The sequence below is a fragment of the Lutjanus erythropterus genome, unplaced genomic scaffold, assembly GCF_056507025.1.
Source record: "Lutjanus erythropterus isolate fLutEry1 unplaced genomic scaffold, fLutEry1.hap2 Scaffold_187, whole genome shotgun sequence".
Classification (NCBI taxonomy): Eukaryota; Metazoa; Chordata; class Actinopteri; order Lutjaniformes; family Lutjanidae; genus Lutjanus; species Lutjanus erythropterus.
In genome coordinates, this window is record NW_028146664.1 from 36,712 (window position 1) to 62,500 (window position 25,789).

General features: G+C 42.0%; 2 protein-coding genes across 2 annotated transcripts in view; one reads left to right on the forward strand and one right to left on the reverse strand.

Moving 5' to 3' along the window:
- Window positions 1-1,196: 1,196 nt before the first annotated feature.
- On the reverse strand, window positions 1,197-7,816 carry LOC146303961 (uncharacterized). Its single transcript, XM_084714315.1, has 9 exons — window positions 7,364-7,816; window positions 7,163-7,214; window positions 6,196-6,315; window positions 2,979-3,854; window positions 2,697-2,813; window positions 2,117-2,315; window positions 1,756-1,862; window positions 1,485-1,660; window positions 1,197-1,408 (listed from the first exon to the last, which is right to left on the reverse strand). Exons 1-9 carry the CDS (start codon window positions 7,725-7,727, stop codon window positions 1,212-1,214), a joined length of 2,208 nt encoding a protein of 735 aa, XP_084570441.1. The 5' UTR covers window positions 7,728-7,816; the 3' UTR covers window positions 1,197-1,211.
- Window positions 7,817-11,168: 3,352 nt separating this feature from the next.
- wdr18 (WD repeat domain 18) overlaps window positions 11,169-25,789 on the forward strand; it is a 46,604-nt gene continuing 31,983 nt past the window's right edge. The window contains exons 1-4 of the mRNA XM_084714312.1: window positions 11,169-11,386; window positions 13,526-13,636; window positions 16,641-16,774; window positions 21,433-21,574. Coding sequence (XP_084570438.1) covers window positions 11,177-11,386; window positions 13,526-13,636; window positions 16,641-16,774; window positions 21,433-21,574 — 597 coding nt within the window. The 5' untranslated portion in view covers window positions 11,169-11,176. The remainder of the gene's footprint in view (window positions 11,387-13,525; window positions 13,637-16,640; window positions 16,775-21,432; window positions 21,575-25,789) is intronic.

Here is a 25,789-nt window from a genome sequence, read left to right on the forward strand (position 1 = left end):
GTAATTTGTACCTGTTCAAGTTATATTTATATGAGTACTCTGGTGCCAGCTGCTGCTGACATACGCTCATGTTCATTCCACATTTCTGTAATGATATTCAGCTCTGCATTTTTATTATAAAGAAAACCTTCAATTAAAAGATCTTCACAAAAAAAGTAAAAAAGTAAATAATATAATGAAAAGTAAATAATGCAATAAAATGTTTAGTTTACATGAAAAGTGCCCTGAGAAAACTCTTTTAAAATTATGGATTTAAACTGTTTTCATATTTAAAGTCAAAACAATCTGAGTACCATATTGATAATTTATCAGCAGTTTATCAATAATTAATGGATGGATTGTGACATGCTGTTTTAATTTAGAGTTTCTGCTTCACAGTTCAAATGGATCAGCACAGATTGGCTGGATTCATAAATAAAATAACAGATAAATAAATATCAAGAAAAACAAATGAGCAGGAAAACGGTTATTAAAGAGAAGTGACTTTTTTTATATTTTGTCCTGTTTTCTCAGCTCATGACGAGACTCGACACTTCAGTTCATCATTTCTTTAATTTGTCTGAAAATATAAACAAACATAAAAATACACATTACAGAAATACTGCAGAGGTTTCCTTAAATACTGTAAAAATTCAGTAACAGTACATCAGTACAACAGTTAGTGTTTAAAAACATCTGTTCACTTTATGTCATTGAACATTTTTTATTAAACAGGAAAAAAAGTGAAACAAAAATCAAAACAGTGAAAAGTTTTGAATCTTTATATAAATAAAGTGTCAAACTGTCGTTCAGCTGTAACGAGCTCATCGCCGCCCCCTGAGGCGGCTGCTGACACGACGGTCAGTGAGCTCATGTGTCTGTGCCAGTGGGGGGGGGGGGGGGGCAGCACTGACCTCATTCATCAGCTCTGATAATAGTTAATAATTAATGATGACATCACTCCTTAGGTGATCACCTCTAAACCTACCTCACCTGGACTCTCAGTGATGACATCAGCAGGTAAAATGACCTCAGACTCTGACACCTGCAGTCCAGTTGGAGGTGGGCGGGGCCTGTGGAGAAGGTGTGGTTCAGGGTCCAGTGTTAGGGTCAATACTGTGGTCATAGTCGCCCAATCAGTGCGTGCTGTGGTCACCATGGAGACATCCTGGTCACCGTGGAGACATCCTGGTCACCGTGGAGATACCTTGGTCACCGTGGAGACATCCTGGTCACCGTGGAGATGCGGTCCAGTCTCGAAGGACGCGGATGGTGGCGGATGTGTTCTGGGTCAGGAGGCAGGTCACCTGGTCAAGACTGAGACAAGCCACCTTCTCTCCATTCACCTCCAGGATCTCGTCTCCGACTGCCAGGAGACCAGCGTACAACTTCTCTGTCCCTCCGTCCACCATGTCCTCTACATACACACCTGCAGGACGAATGATACTGTCAGTACAAACACAGTAGTATTTGCAGTAGTGTTTGCAGTAGTTTTGCAATAATACCAGTGTCTTGCCGTCCTCGTCCTCGGCTGATGATGAATCCGTACGTTCGGCTCTTCGGAGGTCGATGAACCTCCAACAGAAATGTTCCATCAGAACAAACCTGTAGAACTCGCCCAACGGAACGAACTGAAGACGGACGACTGACATCCTCGAGACTGAGACACTGCTGGACGACCCTGAGACACAGACAGACAGACAGACAGACAGTAATTGGTCAGGTAATTTTGTCTGCAGGTTATTGGCTGACCTGAGTGCTGAAATGGTGTTTTACTGGTCAGCAGCTGGTTTGTAGTCGGCGCAGCGATCTTTCTTCTTCTTTTGCGAGGACACACACATCTGAACAGATGACGACTTCTTCAGCTGCAAGAAGGGTGACCCCTGTTGGACAGACAGAAGACACACTAATCAGAGAAGAAGAAGAAGAAGTTAGACTTTTAAATTTCTTTGATTAAAAATATGTCCACAAAGCACAAACTAAATACAGTCACCATCATAGACGGAGGAGAAGAAGACAAAGAAGACAGACGAAGAAGAAAAAGACATAGACAAAGAAGAAGTGTCCAAGTTAAAAACCAATCAGCTGATCATAAAGATGTAATACTGCCTGAAATAATGATCTAATAATTGATCACCATGCTGAGCGACTGCATCGACAGTGTCTTCTTCAGCAGACTCGAGGACTTCCTGGGACACAAGGGGGCAGGGTCAGGCTCTGAGGGGCGGGGCCGTGAGCTGAGGCGGTCAAGGCTGCCGGTTCGAGTCCTGCTGAGTGTAACGGAGGAGAAAATACGCCGCAGAGACAGACGAGACGATTCGTCTCTTCTTATCAAGCTGAGGGAAACAGAAAAGATTGATAATTGATTGATTATCAGATCAGAAATCAGACTGATGTCATGATGTACGTCCGTGTCCTCCTCCTATTTTTCAAGTCTTTCTTGTAATAATTACTTTAATCATCAATCAATCTGTCGATCATTTTCTTGATTAATTGAAAGAAATGTCAGCACCTTTCAGAAATCAGAGGCTTTTGACTTTATTTAATTAAAAAATGACTCAAACTGATTAATCAGTTATCAAAATAGTTACCAATTCATTTAATAATTAAATGATAATTGATTATTTGATTAATCATTGCAGCTCTTATAAAGTTACTGGACTGTGATGTAGATGATCAGCTGTTTACTGACTTCCAGCAGGGAGCATCACACTCACTGTTCATCACCAGGAAGCTCTGCTCTCATTGGCTGCCTGACCTGTCCGTCACTGCTGCTGTCTGAGGTGGGTGGGGCTCGGCTCTCACCTGTAAACAAATCAGAGGACGAGTTGTTAGTGTGAGATCATGTGACCTGTTTATCAAACAGTGAGGTCAGCTGATGACTCATCACTTAGTAAAGTTCAGCCTTCAATCAGATTCAAACATTTTTCATCTCATGTTGTCATGACGACAGTTTGCCTGGATGAAATGGATACAGAGAGGAGAACAAAACAACAGATGAAGAAGAAGAAGACGTGTCATCATTTATGTAAACGTTCTCACCTGTCGTCTTTGAGTTATTCATCCCTCCATCCTCCACACTCCTCTTCTTCAGCTCAGCCCCAGATCCCAGCTCTCTGTGGGGTTTTGCTGCTCGACATTTCCCATCATCCTCCTGGTTCTGCTTCTTGTTCTTAACTGCCTTCGTGCCATTGGTCCTGATGCTCTGTGACATCATCCCTGATGGAAATGAGGAGGAGGAGGGGCACTTGGAGATGGTCTGAGTGGGAGTGGTCAGCTCGTAGGGGTTGATTGGCAGGTCTGTGGTAGATGTGGCCTGAGGGATGCTCACCTGTTTTCCATTAAGTTCCACCTGATTGGTCCTCCTCCTCACCTGGTCTCTGGTCCCTCCCCCACTGGTCTGACTGGGTGTGACAGAGCCAATGTATGATTCTCGGATTGGTTCTGTCAGCAGGTTGAGGCGGGGCCTGTGCATACTCCGCCCCCGCTCTTCAAGCATAGGTGGGTGTACATGGAGGTTCAGGTTGACTCCGCCTCCTAAAGCTGTACCCTCTGCCTGCGTCCATCTTCTGTGTTGTCTGTCAGCAGCAGGTCCTGCCCTGCTGTCGACGTACAGGTTCAGATCTGGTTTGGAGACCAGGACACCTGTCCCTCGTGGCCCTGCCCGTCTCCTCTGTCGCTCCAGGTAACGAGACTCCGCCTCTGTCTCTGTCTCATCCTCAAATCGCAGACGACGAGGTGGAGAAGCGGTGGGGGGATGTCGCCACGCAGGCCCAACGGTTGATTGGTTACTGGACAAGTCCCTCAGGTGTTCCGCTGAAGAGGCCTCACCCTCCAACCTCACCTGGACGACAGGATGCGGCCTGACCCCCGACCTGTGAACGCACCAACAGCAGCTGTGAGTCAACCAGTGGCGTAGATGACGATGTCTTGTGGTCAAACTTTTTTAAATTTTTTTTTAAATGTAATGTTGGCGCGGTTGACCCTCGCAGCGGCAGGTAGCACGTGACGCAGTGTAACGTCAGACTGGGTCTTGTTGAATATAAGCGGCGATACGAGATTTGCAACGATGCTGAAAAGACAGAAGCCACCAGAAAAAGAGATGTGTGGTGCAGATAAGAAAACAAAGTTAATTGAAGATGCGGCCAAATGCACGAAACTGACAGATCTCTTCTGTCGTGGTGGGAGGAGCCAGACCAGTGACGACACGGGTCCGAGCAGCAGCACGGCCACAGCAGGTAAACAAGCGCTGTCTGCTGTAACACGGCGCCATCGTGATCTCAGACTTGAGACTAAGGTCGTCACAAGAACCGACACACCCGGTAATCTGAACGTGACCGAACCTGGATCCGCTCCAGCTGCTTGGTGTGGCCTCAGCTGAAGCCCATAAACATGACGCGCCGTGTCTTTCTCCGGTCAGTTGTCATGGGAACAAGACGCTCTGACAGTGACAGACCATAATACATCCATGGTTTGGAGAAGAGACAAAAGAAACGTGTGAAAATATAAAACGGAGCTGAAGAATGAAACAATAAGTTTACATCAATGTCAGACCCTCTGACCTCACACATGTGGAACACAGCGGCGTTACGCCAAAGACAAAGACATGTAGGAGGCAGTTAAAATGCCCCATCAGGTGAGGCTGCCTCACCTGGTGAGCTAAACACACACAGACTGAGCTGTAAGTCAACTTGCCTGCTTCTGTCAGAGGACATGTTTTCATTGTTAACTTTGCAGCTCTGACAGGAGAACTCAGCAGAACGTAATTAAAATGTCCAGAACATGACTGGAACCATCAGAACATCCTGTTCACCTGCTGCTGAACCACCAGACTCGACACTGCAACATGGAAAATAGTTTGTTCTGTATTTTTTCAAGCCTTTTTGTTGAAAATGTTTTTCTTTAATTATTTTAATTTCTAAACTTTTGTCCCAGACAAGAATCCACAACTTCAAACAATTTAAAAATGTTAAAGTGTTTCAACATCTCAAACTAACCTGCTGACAACACAGGTGTAAACATGTGCTTTTATAATCATCTTTGTTTTAAAATATATTTTTTATAAAAGTGTCGGTTCTTTAAAATTGTGGATGATTTAATCAGGCATAAAAAGGGTCAGCTGTACCCTGAGGACCCCCGTCTCTCTTCCTGGTTTAAAAAAGACGGGATGCTGCTCAAACACTGGGAAACTTTCTGTTTTTAGACAAATTCATTCAATAATATTTCTTCTTCTCAAGAATGAGTGATATATATTTTTATTTTATGTCTTCAGCTAATCCAATCAATCAGTTTCTAAGGAAACTCAAAATTTGGCTCTAGAATTTTGCTGTTTAAAGAGACAGTTCACCCCAAAATCCATATTTCTCCTCGTCCCTGTCGAGCTGTTTTTCCATCCAGACAGTTTCGTTTTGAGCTGCAGCCATAAACATGTTTGATTTCTCTGCAACACGATGACGATCAGCTTCTGGAGCCCAAAGAGAGAAACAGATGAAGAGAATCCACAGACCTGGATGTGAGCAGGTTCATGTAGGAGCTTCTTTCTTTGTGCAGGAGAATCAACCAGAGCTTCAGTCACTTACTCAACATTTCTGTTAACAGACGCTGACTTGAGTTTTTCAAATGAGCTTCACAAACTGACAGTCATCAGTTCCATTAATCTGCAACTCAGACCGGAAAAACAGCTCGACAGGGACGAGGAGAAATATGGATTTTGGGGTGAACTGTTCCTTTAATGAACAGTTAATGATAACACACACACACACTCACACACACACACACTCACACACACACACACACACACACACACACACACTCACACACACACACACACACACACACACACACACGTTTACATAAGGATAATTAAACACTGGTTTAAAAATTCATTATCTGTTTCCTGATATGTGGATTTTTTCTGTATTTAATGCTCAAGAACTGAAGAGGCTGAACACAAACTGATCAAACTGATTGATCAGACTGATCAGATTGATCACCAAGAGAATGAATGAAACATTTGACTGAAACACCCTGAATTTAGAAGAATCATCAGACGGAAACAAAAACTACTGTGTGTGTGTGTGTGTGTGTGTGTGTGTGTGTGTGTGTGTGTGTGTGTGTGTGTGTGTGTGTGTGTGTGTGTGTGTGTACTCACAGAGTGTGTGTGTGTGTGTGTGTGTGTGTGTGTGTGTGTGTGTGTGTGTGTGTGTGTGTACTCACAGAGTGTGTGTGTCGGGGGTCAGCAGGTTGTGGTCGGCTCTCAGAGGAACGCAGCGACGCTTCATACAAGCTCTGTCCTCAAACTGCTGCTGCCACGGCAACCAGGCTGCCACAAAGAGGCTGAACACACACACATGGGGTGGGGGAGGGGAGAGGATGACATCAACAATTCTGATTGGTTGGTGTGACAGAGGAAGGAGGATTAAACTGAGCAGCTCGTCAGGACTAATTAACCTGATGAGACCACAGACTGTTTACATCAGCAGTGTGTGTGTGTGTGTGTGTGTGTGTGTGTTGTGTGTGTGTGTTGTGTGTGTGTGTGTGTGTGTGTTGTGTGTGTGTGTGTGTGTGTGTGTGTTGTGTGTGTGTGTGTGAGTGTGTGTGAGTGTGTGTGTGTGAGTGTGTGTGTGTGTGTGTGTGTGTGTGTGTGTGTGTGTGTGTGTGTGTGTTGTGTGTGTGTGTTGTGTGTGTGTGTGTGTGTGTTGTGTGTGTGTGTGTGTGTGTGTTGTGTGTGTGTGTGTTGTGTGTGTGTGTGTGTGTGTGTTGTGTGTGTGTGTGTTGTGTGTGTGTGTGTGTGTGTGTGTGTTGTGTGTGTGTTGTGTGTGTGTGTGTGTGTGTGTGTGTGTGTTGTGTGTGTGTGTGTGTGTGTGTGTGTTGTGTGTGTGTGTGTTGTGTGTGTGTGTGTGTGTGTGTGTGTTGTGTGTGTGTTGTGTGTGTGTGTGTGTGTGTGTGTGTGTTGTGTGTGTGTGTGTGTGTGTGTGTGTGTGTGTGTTGTGTGTGTGTGTGTGTGTTTGTTGTGTGTGTGTGTGTGTGTGTGTGTGTGTGTGTGTGTGTGTGTGTGTTGTGTGTGTGTGTGTGTGTGTGTGTGTGTTGTGTGTGTGTGTGTGTGTGTGTGTGTGTGTGTGTGTGTTGTGTGTGTGTCTGTGTGTGTGTGTGTGTGTGTGTGTGTGTGTGTGTGTGTGTGTACCTCTGGTTGTTGTCGTTTTTCTGAAGGATCTCAGAATCTTTCAGAAAAAAACAGAAGGAAAACAAGAAAACAAGATGGCTGCCGTTTCATCACATCCTGTTTTTTCATTGATTTAACCAAACAGAACCAAATCAAGTTCTACAGGAACAAAGAACCAAACTCAACAAGAGAACATGAAGTGAAGCAGCTACAGAGGATTACCTGTGTTATTGTGCTCTCTGCTCTGTGATTGGCTGTCAGTCAGGTAAGGGTTGGTCAGCAGGTGTTGGAGGATCCTACGGTTCACTTGGACCCTCCGTCTCAGAGACAGCTTCTCCTGCAGGCTCACCTGTTCTGCCCCAGGTGTGACGCAGGTCCAGGTGTGCACCAGCTGTTCATGTGTGGAGCGTGTCGACGACAACTCGAGGTCGAAGCTCGATAGACCGTCCGCACCAGTCTGTGAGTGGACATCACCTGCTGAGATGCAGCTGGACACAGGTGAGTCCTCATCGTTACTGCAGGAGGCGGAGCCAGGTGGAGGCGGGTCCCGGTCCAATATGTGTATCCCTGACATTCTGGACCGCATCACTAGGTGAACAGTGGGGTCAGGTGACACGAGGGAGGCAACAGGTGAGGATCATCACACCTGTAATACCTGCAGGTAAATAGAAAGTATGATGTCTGTATGAAGGTGAGGAGGGAAACAGTTATGACATATTAATACTATTTGTGGATTTCCTTATGGACACTTCATAGTGAGGTCATTATACAGTGAAGAAGAGACGCTTGCTGTCTTCACTGTTAATCACTGTGTTTTTTCTTTCAGCCTGATGCATTGTGGGATATATTGTTTGTAAGTTGTACGTTTTAAACATCACAGAAACATTTCTTTCAGAGGAAATCATAAGATGCTCAAAACATTTCAAAGACAAACAGAATGTCACGTTTCTGCTCTGTCACTTCCTGTCAGCTGTAATGAGACTAATGACGCTCAGTCACACCAGAGACGAGACGTTCAGCTGGAGGACAAACAACCAAACTCACTAAAAACCAAAGAAAAGGAAAATACAGACAACATCGTTTACATAACAAAACAAAAACAAAAGAGAAGAAATGTTCAGAAACTGGTGACACTGAACAAGACAAACCAGCAGAGACGGTTTCCATAGAGACCAGCAACATCTGGATTTCTGCAGTTCAACAACACAACAAATCCACCGAACATCAGAATTAACAGAACTCTGGTTCTCTGGCTTAGACTGTAAGGAACCTGGAGGAGAACCAGCACAAGAACAGTACTAAAGCACACTATAACAATACTACTACTACTACTAATACTACTACTACTAATAATAATAATAATAATAATAATAATAATAATAATAATAATAATGATAATAACAACAACAACAACAACAACAACAACAATAATAATAATAATAATAATAATAATAATGATAATAACAACAACAACAACAATAACTTTATTTGTATAGCAATTTTCATACAAAAGGAAATGCAGCACAAAGTGCTTTACAATCAAAGATAAAGACAATAAACAGCTCTCCCTGGCCACGCCCACAAACAAGATCACACAATCAGCGCTCACGTTACGACATGATGAACTAAGTACTGAGGAAACGCCATCTTGAATGATAAGAACTTAAATGAGGAAACACAGGAGATACATTTGAAATATTAAAACAATAATAAAAGAGAAAAATAAAGATAAATAAAATACCTAAAAATGGATAAAATAAAAAAATTAGTTAAAAGCCAGACTAAAAAAGTGGGTCCTAAGTTATAGCTATAACATGCTATAATACAGTATAACAGACTATAACGCGCTATAATACAGTATAACAGACTATAACACGCTATAATACAGTATAACAGACTATAACGCGCTATAATACAGTATAAGACACTATAACGCGCTACAATACAGTATAACAGACTATAACGCGCTATAATACAGTATAAGACACTATAACACGCTACAATACAGTATAACAGACTATAACGCGCTATAATACAGTATAACAGACTATAACGCGCTATAATACAGTATAACAGACTATAACGCGCTACAATACAGTATAACAGACTATAACGCGCTACAATACAGTATAACAGACTATAACGCGCTATAATACAGTATAAGACACTATAACATGCTATAATACAGTATAACAGACTATAACGCGCTATAATACAGTATAACACGACGCCCCCCTCTGTTTGTCTTCAGTAGTCTCACCTGTGAATCAGGTCTTCCCTCTGTCCATCTGTCCATCCGTCCGTCCATCTCTCTTTTTCCACATGTTTTGGACCTCACCGTTACCCTGGGAGACACTCACACCACTGTCTGATTGGCTGGTCTCGATGCTTTGTGTGACTATCGAGAAGGTGATTGGTGGACTTGAACAGGAACCGCCCCCTGTGGGTGGAGCCACCAGCAGAGCAGAGGAAGTGTTTCTGTTTTATCTTCTGGTATTTCCTGTTTCCTGACACACACACACACACACACACACACACACACACACACACACACAGAGAGAGACACACACACACACACACAGACACACACACACACACACACACACACACACACACACACACAGACAGAGAGACACACACACACACACACACACACACACACACACACACACAGACACACACACACACACACACACACACACACACACAGACAGAGAGACACACACACACACACACACACACACACACACACACACACACACAGAGAGACACACACACACACACACACACACAGACACACACACACACACACACAGACACAGACACACACACACACATACACACACACACACACACACACACACACACAGAGAGAGACACAGACACAGACACACACACACACACACACACACACACACACACACACACAGACACAGACACACACACACACATACACACACACACACACACACACACACACACACACACAGAGAGAGACACAGACACACACACAGACACACACACACACACACACACACACACACACACACACACACACACACACACACACAGAGCCAAACTGTGGTATTTTTCATCAGTTAATTCTGAAGTCACTTGTTCTAACCTTAGAACCTCAGAACCTCAGAACGTCAGAACGTCTCAACACGTTCATGTCGCCTTCAGAACTCGTCAGCAGCTGATTGGACCAAAACTCCGACAACAATCGTCCCTCAGGAAACAAACACTGTCACTCAACACACTGAGCTGAAACACATTGTTCATGTAAATCGATATGTAACTTTTCTCAACTGTGCTGATGAATATTTAACTTTGCTTCAATTTTGTTTTTGTTTTTTTCTACGTTTGTAAATTATTGACTTCTGAAAAACATAAAGTTGAAACAAACCCACAGACAACAAATCCCTGAAATATTCACATCGAAGGTGAAATCAAAGAAATGTGTTTTGTTTTTTTAATTTAACCTGATAAATCATTGCAGCTTTAATATTATAAGTCACAGTACAGTAATTTAATTTGCACAGTCATTTGAAAAGTGAATTGAAACACTCAATAGTTATTCATACAATAAAATGTCAGTTAGATGATGATCTGTAATCTGCATGAGAAATAAAGAGAAAGAAATATAAACTGATTACACTGATCATCTTTATTGATCAGTGTAACCCAGACAAGTGTGATCGCTGCTGTATATTTGTTTTACACATAAAATACCTTCATGCACATAAAGAACATTTACACGTTCTACTGTATTTACTTCTTTCATGTTAATTTATTGTAGTTTGTTCACTCTGTGACTCACTGCTGCGTCTGAATATAGTTTGTATTTTAATGTGTTTTATTTGATTTGATTTTGCGACATATTTCTTTGTCTCAGCTTTAAATTAAAACAGAATAAAGTTTAAAAAGAACAAATAAAAACACTCCGCTCCTACATCTCCCAGCATGCCCCTGGTCGTGGAAGTGACGTCACCGCGGTGTTTCCCGCCCGTGTGTTTGTAGTGTGGTGGAGCCAACATGGCGGCTCCTCTGGAGGTGATAGTGAGCAGTGACTCTGGTTCTCAGCTGTGGAACAGCACCGTGTTCGACCTCCACAGCGGCTCCAGCCTGCTGTCCTACCGGGGAGGGAACAGCTCCGCCCGGACACTCACCGTGCTGAGCGGCCAGTACCTGCTGTCCGCCCAGCTGGGCAAGAATTTCATCAACGTGTGGGAGATCCAGAGGAAGGTAACACCTGCAGAACACGCCTGGACACACTTGAACAGTCCTGCGAAACACACCTGCGTCGCGTCGCATCACGTCACCTCACTAACACACCGTCAGTCGGAGGACAGGTGGAGGAAATGGCCCCGAATCACCCTGAACACTGACCGACGACACGCCACCAAACTCTGTTCAAAAATCTGTCATTTTAACACGACGCTCGTCTATAAAAAGAAATACTGCTTTCAAATAGATTATCAGAGTCTGTACGGATCAGTCAGCTCTGCTGATGGATTCGGCGTCTCAAACATCCACCAAACTTAACGTGGTTTTATTTAAAATGGATCTGTTTTGCGTTGAAGAACAAAGAACCAACGTGTGGAAAAATATAGATGATTTAAATGAAGTTCTGCTCGTTGTTTATTCAGTTATGTCGACCTGTTTTTCAATCTGTAGTCCTGTCCAGATCGATAGTAAAGACAGTATTATTGATCAATTTCTGATTGAAAGTCTAGATCATACTTATATCCAGTACATGTACACAGTGTATTTACTTTCATTAACATTAAGTCTTTTTTTGTGTACTGATATTTAAAATGACACAACATTTTACTTTAATCTGAGAACTTTTTATAAGTTTAGTTCTTTACTATATTTAAAAATTTGTAGAAAATAAATACAAAGATTCACAGACAGTGAGTGACTCCGTCCATCTCTGAGGACCTTATATTAAATAGCTGAAATATACTGTAATTATGTAGTATTTGTACACAGTAAACGTGGTATTTGTACACAGTAAACGTGTGGTATTTGTACACAGTGTAGTGTGGTATTTGTACACAGTGTAGTGTGGTATTTGTACACAGTGTAGTGTGGTATTTGTACACAGTAAACGTGTGGTATTTGTACACAGTGTAGTGTGGTATTTGTACACAGTAAATGTGTAGTATTTGTACATAGTGTAGTGTGGTATTTTTACACAGTAAACGTGGTATTTGCACACAGTAAACGTGTAGTATTTGTACACAGTGTAGTGTGGTATTTTTACACAGTAAACGTGTGGTATTTGTACACAGTAAACGTGTGGTATTTGTACACAGTGTAGTGTGGTATTTGTACACAGTAAACGTGGTATTTGTACACAGTAAACGTGTGGTATTTGTACACAGTGTAGTGTAGTATTTGTACACAGTGTAGTGTGGTATTTTTACACAGTAAACGTGTGGTATTTGTACACAGTGTAGTGTGGTATTTGCACACAGTAAACGTGTAGTATTTGTACACAGTGTAGTGTGGTATTTGCACACAGTAAACGTGTAGTATTTGTACACAGTGTAGTGTGGTATTTTTACACAGTAAACGTGGTATTTGCACACAGTAAACGTGTAGTATTTGTACACAGTGTAGTGTGGTATTTTTACACAGTAAACGTGGAATTTGCACACAGTAAACGTGTAGTATTTGTACACAGTGTAGTGTGGTATTTTTACACAGTAAACGTGGTATTTGCACACAGTAAACGTGTAGTATTTGTACACAGTGTAGTGTGGTATTTTTACACAGTAAACGTGTGGTATTTGTACACAGTGTAGTGTGGTATTTTCACACAGTAAACGTGTAGTATTTGTACACAGTAAACGTGGTATTTGCACACAGTAAACGTGTAGTATTTGTACACAGTGTAGTGTGGTATTTTTACACAGTAAACGTGTGGTATTTGTACACAGTGTAGTGTGGTATTTGCACACAGTAAACGTGTAGTATTTGCACACAGTAAACGTGGTATTTGCACACAGTAAACGTGTAGTATTTGTACACAGTGTAGTGTGGTATTTTTTACACAGTAAACGTGTGGTATTTGTACACAGTGTAGTGTGGTATTTGTACACAGTAAACGTGGTATTTGCACACAGTAAACGTGTAGTATTTGTACACAGTGTAGTGTGGTATTTTTTACACAGTAAACGTGTGGTATTTGTACACAGTGTAGTGTGGTATTTGTACACAGTAAACGTGGTATTTGCACACAGTAAACGTGTGGTATTTGTACACAGTGTAGTGTGGTATTTGTACACAGTAAACGTGGTATTTGCACACAGTAAACGTGTAGTATTTGTACACAGTGTAGTGCAGTATAATGAAGCAGATGTATTTGTTGTTCAGGATCAGCTGCAGCAGAAGATCGTGTGTCCAGGTGTGGTCACCTGTCTGACAGCCTCACCTGATGGACTCTTCCTCGCTGCTGCTGTCGCTGAGGCTGTTTACCTGTGGGAGGTGAGTCGTCGTCTTCTTCTGTGGTTTTATGATCATATCAAAACAACAGGAGGAAACATAAAGCAAAACCTGATCAATACTTTTCATCTTATTTTCATCTATGAACCAACTAGAATAACAACTAAATCTGCAACTTTGATTGATAATATATTTGATTATTTTCCAATATTTCAATATTTTTCTAACCAAAACTAATCCACAAGACAGATCTGATGTGAGGATGAAGAGTCGTTCATAGTTCTGATGCAGGAAACCTCATGGGACGAAGTCTTCAAAAATCAGGATGCTGACCTTTTTATTTATGAAAAGTTTTACATCCATATTTGTTTTCTACTCGTTGAAACAAACAGGAAATGTTCGTCTAAAAACTCTAAGCCCTGGATCACAACAGTCCCGCCCCAATTAATATCGATGTTTACAAAAAAGTATAAGAATTATTTAACAAAATTACTACAAACTGAAAAAAAAAAAAAAAAAACTTTTCAGAAAAATTTGAACAATGATATAAAAACACATTAATTCTTGAATAAGAAAAATCCTCCATAAATTTCCATGTCAATTATCTGATGATCTTTCTGACACAACAAACAGCTTCAGTGATTGAATCCAGATCAGTGATCAGTGATCAGTGTTGGTGATCAGTGATCAGTGATCAGTGATCAGTGTTGGTGATCAGTGATCAGTGTTGGTGATCAGTGTTGGTGATCAGTGATCAGTGATCAGTATCAGTGTTGGTGATCAGTGATCAGTGATCAGTGATCAGTATCAGTGTTTGATCCACACGTCTGAAGAAGAACATGACATTATAGTGGATATGAAAAGTTCTGGTCCAGGACTTGATGACATCAGATCTGGTCTTGTAAAGAAGTTAGTCTCACCTTTGTTCTAAGTTTATCCCTAAAAACAGGTGTTTTACTGAACGACTTTAAATTAGCTAAAGTCACTGCGCTATTTAAATCAGGTGATTCTAGCACATTTAATTAATTAATTAAATTTTAATAATTATCATCCCGTATCTGTTTTACACAGTTTTTCTGAAGTTTTAGAGAAACTAATATATTTAAGAATTAAAAAACATTTCGATGCTGTCCAGACCTCAGTACGGGTTTTTTTTTACAGCTTGTTCATAAAATCTCTACAGTTTTAGATAATAAAAATTCTAGAGCTCAAACACGTCTGTGGTTTTGATGTGCAGCAGTGAAATGGGTCCCCGCTGAAACGCTTCCCGCCGTGCACGTTCCAGACGGCGTGTGGATTATTCACCGTTATGACGGTTTATGAAAAATGAATATCATAACGAAAATAAAGACGGGTTTACGGTCTGAACTGGTTTACAGGCCTGCGTTCATGACGTTCCTCTGAAATGGTTGATTATTTAAAGGACAGGGAACAATATGCATCTTTAAACATACAAAATTCAAATAGAGCTGAGCTGCTCTGTTCCTCAGGGTTCCTCAGGGTTCCTCAGGGTTCCATCCTCGGACCGCTCTTGTTCTTCATATATATGAATGATTTACTCGGGGTCAGTAATAATGTCCTGCCTCTTTTATTTGCTGAAAAATTTCACACACTGATTCAAGAAGCAAATGAAGAGCTGTCATCAATCTGTCAGTGGTTTCAGAAGAACAGACTCAATATGAATAAATCTAATTAAAATATTCTGTAACAAGAGAAAGAAGAATTATTCATAGACAGTATTGAAATAACTCGGGTTCCTCATATTAAATTCCTCGGTGTCAAAGTAAATGAAAAACGAACATGAAAATACCAGATTGAATTGAAGTCAGTTGGAATCTTGATTAGAGTTCGTTCATTGATAAATCGTTCCTGTATTTTAACTTTTTATTACAGCTTCATTTATCCTTATGATGAACTGGAACACCGTGTGGCCTGTTTTTCTCAATAGTAAAGAAGTTGATGAGTTTTGATAAAAATCTGATTCATCTGCTTTTCTTCTCAGAAAATACAAACTGCTCTCAATTTTTAATGTGAACATAAACCAGACTTGTTCATGTAAAAAGTTTTTCATCTGACTCATCAATTTTCGAGCATTTTTCAGAATTTTTTAAAGTTTTCATCAGACATTTATTCTCATTATACAAGACGCTCAGACGTCCATCTTCCATATTGTCTCCCTGAACCAAGACACACTGAAATTCAGAGGAACGTCTCTTTAGAATAATAATAATAATAATAATAATAATAATACTTACATCTCTATCAACATCTACAGTATCATTGTTCTAAAAACATCTGAAAAAGTTTTTAATGAGCTTTTTTTTCTGTTTTTGTTTGTTTTTGTTAATGCATCACACCTTGTTTATTTTCATTCCTGTGTATCGGTTTTATATTTACTTCGTCTTGACACCTTGAAGTGTTTTGTGTGTTAGAGCTTCACCATATTAGAAAAAACTGACGCTGTGATTTTTTTTAACTCTGCGATGTGAAAAAATATGACTGAACAGCACTTTGTGTCACTGCTGCCATCTTGTGGACGATTAACCTGCGCTGATCTTGTGACTCACTCCAGATGGAGGGGCGTGGTCTGCTTTGGCGAACTGATTAAGAACGATTGTGATTGGTGGATCGCTGCGCGCAGCATGTGTGTCACGTACCTTTAAATTAGAGGAGAACAGGTTTAGTTTGCCTCCTACATCACAGGACCTGCCATGTGACGCACGCGTACGCCGCGATGACGACGCTCAAACGATATACTGTGCAGCTCTAATATATGAATATATATATATACACATATATATATGTGTATACATATATATATATGTGTATATATATATGTGTATATATATATGTGTATATATATATGTGTATATATATACACATATATATATACACATATATATATGTGTATATATATACACATATATGTGTGTGCAAATAAACTAAATGAATCACAGGTGTTCCTAATAAAGTGACCACTGAGTCTTCAAACAAAGAGTTACATCATTGAGATGTCTGTCTGTCTCCTGCTTTCTGATTGGTTCAGGTGTCCACAGGTAAGCTGCTGGCTGTCCTCAGTCGTCACTACCAGGACGTCACCTGTCTGAAATTCACAGACGACAGCAGCCATTTTGTTTCTGGAGGAAAAGACAACCTGGCCCTGGTGTGGAGTCTGTTTAGGTAACACTCACATGAACACACCTGAAATAACACCTGAACACACCTGAACACACCTGAACACACCTGACAAAACACCTGAACAAACCTGGAAAAACACCTGAACACACCTGAACACACCTGAGGGCTGCACTGTGAAGTGAAATGAACGTGTCAGCAGGTGTATTGAGTTTTCAGTGTCACAAAGGTGTGTCTGTTTTAACCTGGTTAGATCACCGTGGTAACTGATGTTATAGTCATCACCTGGACAGGAGCAGGTTATGTTCTGAGCTTCAGGTTAACTCGGTGGTGAAGACGTCACTGAATGTTCTCATGATGTTCTCCTTCATGACTTCTACAGGTCATAAACTGAGGTGCTCAGCTGATTAGTGATGTCACCAAACGAAGCTGAGCGATGTAGAAACGTAACAAACAGCAGCATGTTGCCATAGGAACCTCAGTTTGGTGATGCTGAGTCTCTGCTTTATGGTTAAACTATAAATGGAACATAATTTATAAAATAAACATTATTCTGAATCGAAGAAGACGCGTTGCACGATAACGTTGATTTTTCAGTCACAGGCTGTTTTTAGGATCGTTGCAGCTTAAAATCCCTGATTTTACAGCAGCTTTTTGAAAAATTTCAGTCCATGTGGTGATGATTTCAGGCTTCTTTACGGTCGAGGTGAAAATCAATGAAAAAATATGCTTTATTTGTAAGTGAAGGTCACCCGGGGGGCGTTCCATAAAGAAACAATCTTTTTAAGCTCAAAATATAAAAGCTGCAGGCTCAGTGTTGAAGAGCTGCTGTAACGTCTGCAGACCAGCAGGTGTCACTCAAGATTTTAATCTGTTTCTGCACAAATAGAAAGAAAAGCCTCAAAGCTTCATCAGACAATCATTAAACTGCAGCTCAGAACAGGAATTAGAAAATTGATCAGTGTATCCTGATGAAAATCCTCTATCAGTTTCATTCGTTTGACTTTAAGTGATGTCAGACTGACAGCTTGTTTAAATCTGCAGTTTAACTGTTTAATGTTCAGAAACAAACAGCAGCTTTAAGACTTTCAGTCCGTCAGTCAGAGTTTGTCTCTTATTTGCAGCAGCAGTGTTTCTTTTTGCTTCAGTACAGAGCTGGATATTGATTCCGATTTCCCAAATCGATTGAATTCGATACGATTTCGATTCAGTAAGGGATACTTCAGTGACAATATCAATTTTACTTTAATATGGAAGAGATTCTCAGAGAACTAATGCTGTAAATATTAGAGCTGCAGTGGATCAAAAACCTCGCGGTTCAGATCGGATCACGGTTTGAGTCATTGATCGGATCATTTTTCAGATCAGCAAAAAAGAAAAAAGTGTTGGGATTAGAATGATTTTAAAAATGCACTTGTCTTTGATCTTTGTCTGTCTGTAATTATCACCATAGTGATGTGATGTAATAATAATGATCATAGTAATGATAAAGGTAATAATATTAAAAACTTCAAACTTATACAGTGCTGTACTATGTATATACTATACATATATTAGATCATTATACACTGTACAGTATAATACACAACTACACTCTGTAGTCTGACTCAATGTCCCGCCTACAGCAGCACATCTGATTGGTTAGAAGTGATGATCAATCAGCAGACACACTGTGTGACAGACGGGGTGAGACAGAGCTGCAGCGGTGAGCAGAGAGGAGCTGTGGACAAGTTAAGACATGACATCACCAAAGTTTGATGATCTGTTTCTATGGTGACAGCAGAGTTACATCAGTGAAAAAAGTTATGGTCTGGATTTCACTCGAGGCGACGTGACGACTTTTAACTGAGAGCTGAGCTGCACACAGCAGCATCTGTCCTTCTGTTCACTGCAGCTCTGCATGGAGATTTCAGCTTTTAGAACTTATACAGAACTAACAGTGACAGAAAAACTATGACGTACGGCGGCCGACAAGTGCAAACGTGCTGCATAAACAGAAACGCGCTGCATAAACAGAAACGCGCTGCATAAACAGAAACGCGCTGCAAATGAGAAAACAAATGCAAAAAGAAATCGCTGCATATACAGTCACACAGTGGAAGTGCTCCAGGCCTCTAGGGGCTGAGCTTTACCCCGAGAGACAGACAACGGACGAATCGACCTGCGGAGGAGAGGAAAAGGCCTACGTGAAAATATTATGGCACATATTACTAGATAAAATCCTTACTGTCTGTTTTGTATTACTCCCTGTACTTTACTGTTGTTTTATGTATGAGTGATGTCATGTTGCTTATATAATGTCATGTTTCCTTGTATGTCTTCAACATGACAATAAAGTTTGTTTAAAAAAATAATAAAATAAAATAAAAAAAATTCCGAAAGGGGAAACGTAATTATGAAGAATAAACATCCCGTAACTGTTTTTTAAACTAAAAAAAAATGTGAGAAGTAGAAAGTTATTGGTGAGAGGAAAATTGGAGGCGGAGAGGCTACATGAAAAAGTACGTATTCTTTTTTCTTTTTCTTTCTTTCTTTCTTTTTTCCACATGTGGCCCTCATCTTTTACTGTATTATGAAAGTGCAGCTGATTTACATTTTTACATTTTTGTTTGTTTGTCGGATTTACATTTTCTGATTTTTTGCCTCTCCCACCTCCAATTTTCCTCTCACCAATAACTTTCTACTTCTCACGTAGGCCTTTTCCTCTCCTCCGCAGGTCGATTCGTCTGTTGTCTGTCTCTCGGGGTAAAGCTCAGCCCCTAGAGGCCTGGAGCACTTCCACTGTGTGACTGTATATGCAGCGTTTTCTTTTTGCATCTGTTTTCTTATATGCAGCACGTTTGCACTTGTCGGCCACCGTAATGATGCTCACATGTGGTCTGAACCGTAGAGGACGATCCGTACGAGACACGGGTCAGCTGTGATCCGTACGAGACACGGGTCAGCTGTGATCCGTACGGGACACGGGTCAGCTGTGATCCGTACGAGACACGGGTCGACTGTGATCCGTACGAGACACGGGTCGACTGTGATCCGTACGAGACACGGGTCGACTGTGATCCGTACGGGTCAGCTGTGATCCGTACGGGTCAGCTGTGATCCGTACGGGACACGGGTCAGCTGTGATCCGTACGAGACACGGGTCAGCTGTGATCCGTACGGGACACGGGTCAGCTGTGATCCGTACGAGACACGGGTCGACTGTGATCCGTACGAGACACGGGTCGACTGTGATCCGTACGAGACACGGGTCGACTGTGATCCGTACGGGTCAGCTGTGATCCGTACGGGTCAGCTGTGATCCGTACGGGACACGGGTCAGCTGTGATCCGTACGGGACACGGGTCAGCTGTGATCCGTACGAGACACGGGTCAGCTGTGATCCGTACGGGACACGGGTCAGCTGTGATCCGTACGAGACACGGGTCAACTGTGATCCGTACGGGTCAGCTGTGATCCGTACGGGTCAGCTGTGATCCGTACGGATCAGCTGCGATCCGTACGGGACACGGGTCGACCGCGATCCGTACGAGACACGGGTCAGCTGTGATCCGTACGGGTCAGCTGTGATCCGTACGAGACACGGGTCAGCTGTGATCCGTACGAGACACGGGTCAGCTGCGATCCGTACGGGACACGGGTCGACCGCGATCCGTACGAGACACGGGTCAGCTGTGATCCGTACGGGTCAGCTGTGATCCGTACGAGACACGGGTCAGCTGTGATCCGTACGGGTCAGCTGTGATCCGTACGAGACACGGGTCAGCTGCGATCCGTACGGGACACGGGTCGACCGCGATCCGTACGAGACACGGGTCAGCTGTGATCCGTACGGGTCAGCTGTGATCCGTTGCAGCCCTATGAGTAGGTGTGCGTAACAGCCGACGTGCGACATGTCCATCATGTCCACAGGACGTTTAATATTCGCAGCCGTGTGGCTGGTTTCAGCTGCTCTAGTCTGTGGGACATGAGACACGAGTTTCCAGTCGCTGTCGATGTAGCGAGCAGTAATGATCAGGTGCGAATCCGTTGCTCTGGAAGTCCAGCTGTCACAGGTCAGGGCGACTCTCGCTGAACAACGCTCCTCACTGGGCGACGACATCTCGCGATACGAGATATCTCGCGAGAAAGGCTGGTCACGCGAGACTGCAGGCCGTACTACACACGCTAGAAAAGACATTAAATAATCGATTTGGGATTTTATGAATCGGTATCGGGCCGTGCGCGGGAAAATTGACGTTGATTAATGGATTTTTTTAAACTCAGCGCTGCTTCAGTATATTTTTATATTTTCCACAGCTCTTCATTATAACAACTTGTTCGTCTTGACTGAACCGGCGGCTCGCCATCACTTCACTTTCTGCAGAAGAGGAGTCACATGACGCAGAAAACTCGCTTTTTATGTGAGCGTGCACAGACAGAAGAGAAGTAGAGTTAACAGAGACAGTTAATAACCACGGTCGTGATGTCACAGGGATGAATTATAAAGGAAGTTCAACATCGTCAGACTTTGATTGGATGAGCTGCTGAACGAGTCCTAAAACCTCCGTCAGATAATAACAGGTGACATGACGGAGGTTATTAACTGTCTTTGTTAAGTCAGACTTTCTTCTTCAGAACACACCTGGACTCAGCTTTATAAACGTGTGTGTGTGTGTGTGTGTGTGTGTGTGTGTGTGTGTGTGTGTGTGTGTGTTTTTCAGTGTGATCCAGCTGGATTTAAGCCACACCCCTGAACCACGTCACGTCCTGTCTCGTCACTCTCTGCCAATCACAGACCTGCACTGTGGCCTGATGGGAGCTCAGGCCAGAGTCGCTACGTCCTCCTTAGACCAAACTGTGAAGGTAAGACTGAGGTCATAACACCTGTTCAACAGACGATCAGCAAACTGCTGCTGTCATGAATCCAGATTTAATATTTTTCTGATCGTTTGTGTCGCTGCGTCTGTTAGCGAGACGACAAACCGAGAGACTACTGATATTCAAATCCAACGTTTCTGAAGTTTTTTTTATTGATATGAATTATTTAACATGTAAATATTAAAAAACAAGCTTTGAAAAATACCAGAATCATATTTATTAGTGATCTGCCTCTAGATGGAGCTCTGAGGCCCAACAGTGGACCACGGACCACAGGTTGAGAATATCCACCACACACACACACACACAAATAAATTACAACAACTGACCCACAGGCACTAGCCAGACTTTCAGAATAAAAGTAAAATCAACATGAAACACAACATGTTAGAGCAACAATCATCTGCACAGACAGACACTCTGCACATGAATGCACCGTTTGGGGGGGGGGGGGGGGACCGATGTTCTGGTTCACGTTGACACTCTGCCATGTGATGTTAAAGCAGCTTTATGTTTGTTCTTCAGTCATTCTGAACACTCTGAAGCACGATGCATTCAGGGACAGCAGCTTTTATGTGCTGTTAGAAAAACTTAAATATCTTCAGAGACACTAACGAGCTGCTCGTCTCTCAGAATGTGACGTTTTCTTAATGAGGTTTGGTTTGTTGTTTCTTTGTTTCAGATGATCATCAGCTCAGTTTCCTGTCTGTTAAAACCAGCAGCGTCTCTCAGAATGTGACGTTTTCTTAATGAGGTTCGGTTCGAGTGTTTCTGTCAGAGAATAAGACTGGATGAAAGATCGTAGTGGTGAAACAGAAGTGAATTAATCCTCCCAGAGGCTCTGACCTGGTCAGTGCCTCTCATCTCTTCTGTCTGTCGTTTGGTCGGTCAGTCGGTCGGTCGGTCGGTCGGTCGGTCGGTCGGTCGGTCGGTCGGTCGGTCGGTCGCCCTGCAGGGACACATGCTCATATCCTCCCTCATGAAAACCTTTTGTTAAACTCTGGATCGAGGCCACGGCTGTTTAATCCTGATTCAAATCTGGTTTCAGTCACAGTGTGATTTATGTTCTCTGATGATGATGATGATGATGGTTGGAACATGATGAAGGTCTGACAGTAAATAAACAGCGAGGGTTCAGACCGCCGTGGCCGACCTTGTGCTCATTCAGTGGATGGATGAGCTCGTTACGAAGCTGCTGGGTGGAAACGGAGATAGAGTGACGGTTGTCATGACGATCAGACAGGTGAGACAGGTGAGGAGGTTGTGTCCTCTGTGAGATAAAGTCCCTTTGATGATGACAGATGGTTTAATGGAGGAAAGTGACACCAGAGACAAATGAGACGCTTTAAGACACAAACAGAGTCACCGAGTCGAAATTCTGCTGATGAAGAGGTTTGAGAGAGTTGATCTACTGATGATGATGATGAAGAAGAAGAAGTTGATTAAGTTTATATAAAGTCCTTCCAGTGGTGTTCATAAAAACTCTCTGGACCACTTTAAATACATTTCAGACAGCACAAGAGAAACAGGAAGTGGGCGGGTCACAACAGATCAACAACAAGCCCTGTTGATGTTAGTGCTGGCCAATAAAATGATATTTTATTGTATTGTGATAAATTCTGGATATCGTTTTATCGTGATTCGTCAGAAGTGTTGTCTGTTCCTGGTTTTAATGGCGACATTACAGTTAAGTGATGTCATTTTTAGAGATGCACCGATTTCAATTTTCTCGTCCGATTCTCGACTTTTTGAAGGGTCTGACCTGCTGATTCTGATTTTCAGTCTAAGAACTGTAATTGACAGAATCCACAAACATTTTTGCAACTTTTCTTGTAAAACTTAAATTATTCATAATAAAACACTGACTATTAAATATTCATTAAATACTATTTAAATCTTCTCCAAAGTCCTGCAGGTTACAGTCAGGCCTTATTATAGTTTTATATTAAGATTAGGAATCAGCTGAATGTGATCTCGTGATTTCACGTGATCTCCTGCAGAAGCAGATGTAAACAAACCGGAGACGGACGCGGTGCAACAGTTCGCTGCGGTAAAACTTTGACGAGAGAAAAACAGAAGCAGAAGTTAAAGGAGTCTGGATGAGAAAATGTTTGAGGAGACGCATCAACACAGGATGTTTATTCTTCAGTCAGAACAGGAAGTGAGATTTGAACTGTCAGTCTGTGAACAGCAGTCTGCTGCTGGCTAACATTAGCATGAAGAGCTACAGAGTTTACAGCTGATCTGAGACATCGTCAGCTGATCTGAGACGTCGTCAGCTGATCTGAGACGTCGTCAGCTGATCTTAGACATCGTCAGCTGATCTGAGACGTCGTCAGCTGATCTTAGACATCGTCAGCTGATCTGAGACGTCGTCAGCTGATCTGAGACGTCGTCAGCTGATCTGAGACATCGTCAGCTGATCTGAGACGTCGTCAGCTGATCTGAGACATCGTCAGCTGATCTGTCTTGTTGTAGACTGTCTGTCTTCTCTTTATCCTGTTCTTGGAATCTGTCTCTGACATCATCTTCATGCAGACGTGTGTCAGAGTGTGTAGCTGTGATCAGCGCTGTGGTGACGTCACGGTCAGTTTGTCTGCTGCATCACGTGACCATCGTGCAGAACACGTGTGACAATGACGGGCACAGAACCGGACATGTGACGCTGACCGGCCGGTCACCAGTTTGAGAATTTACCAGACTGTTCCAGCTGATCTGTTATTTACCGTTACTCACTCAGGTATTATATCCACATTACTGATGATTATTGATCAAATAATCTCACATTTTGTGAAAGCACCAATAGTCATCTCTGTAATATTGTTGTAATATAATACAACAAACTTATTTTATCCGCTCAGCCACTTCCAGCCTTTGGAGCGCACAACATATATATATGAAGTTTTTACCAACTTGTACTGGAACGAGGGAAATAACAAAACTAAACGTTTGCATTGTATCACATTTTGACTTCGATCAGCAAAAAAGAAAAAAAATGTGATTAGGGTTAAATTATTTTTAAAATACAGCCTCATCTCTGTCTGTAGTCACCACCATAGTAATGGAATAGTAAACATATTAATATCATTATTATTATTGTTGTTGTTATGACGAGTCCACGCAGCGTCGCTTCCTCTCTCCCAGATTGTTTTTGTTCTAATTATTCTTTCTTTCTCATTATTATTTTTCTCCACTAAAAGCATTTGTGCAGCAGAAACCACAGGATGAAAACTCACCTTAATTAGTAGCTCGGTTGCAAAGACACTCATTGACCTCAAGGTGGTGCTGCAGGTTTACATTTATGCAAATACCTGAAATGGCTTGACATTGTAACTGACTGAGGATGTTTGGTGCATAAAAATACTTCATCAGGGTGTGAGTCAGTGTTTTATTTAGTTTGTCAGCTGAACACAAAGTTTTAAAATCGGAACATTTAAAACAAAATATCCTTTTTAAACCCATAAGAACACAGACAACAGCAAACAAAGCTGCAGACAATATAATACCAGTACAGACAGAATTTAATTGAATTAAGTGTTTTGAAGAAAATCATAGACAAAAAAAAAAAAACACAACGGAGACATCAGAGCAATCACACCCTTCCAGAAAATCCCAAATCCAGTCCATATTTTCAAGCAAAAAAAAAATCCCAGAACAGAAAGTCAGTTCCTGTTCAACAATTCAACTCAATTCAAAAAGAAAACCGTTCAGTTCATTTAAACAGGAAGAAAGCAAACAGAAAACAAACGAGTCGCCTCACCGTCTCTTCAGTCCATTAAAGTCACGCGGGTCTCGTTCTTCGCTGCAGCTTGAAGACGATTCGCTCGTCTGTCAACTTCACATCAAGTTTCTGCAGTGATATTTAATATCTTGGTGTAATTTGTACTATATGCAAAACGTTTTTTATTCATCTACATTTTTTCACATTTCACAAAAATATTTGACAAAACATTCAAGAAAAACATCGTGTGAGTTTTTCCTGGCTCAGCGGCCAGTGGGCGGAGTCAGAGAGGGCGTTAGAAAAGTATCTAGTTCATTTATGCCGCCGCCTGTTTCTGTGGACGTGAATCTCTTCCTCTTCTCCTCAGTGATGTTCTGATCACCAGCACAATATCTGATAATTCGTTAATCACAAGTAACGGCCAATCAGCACAGGCGGACTGCAGCTGCTCCGGTGAACTAAGCAGAACCGTGTGTGTA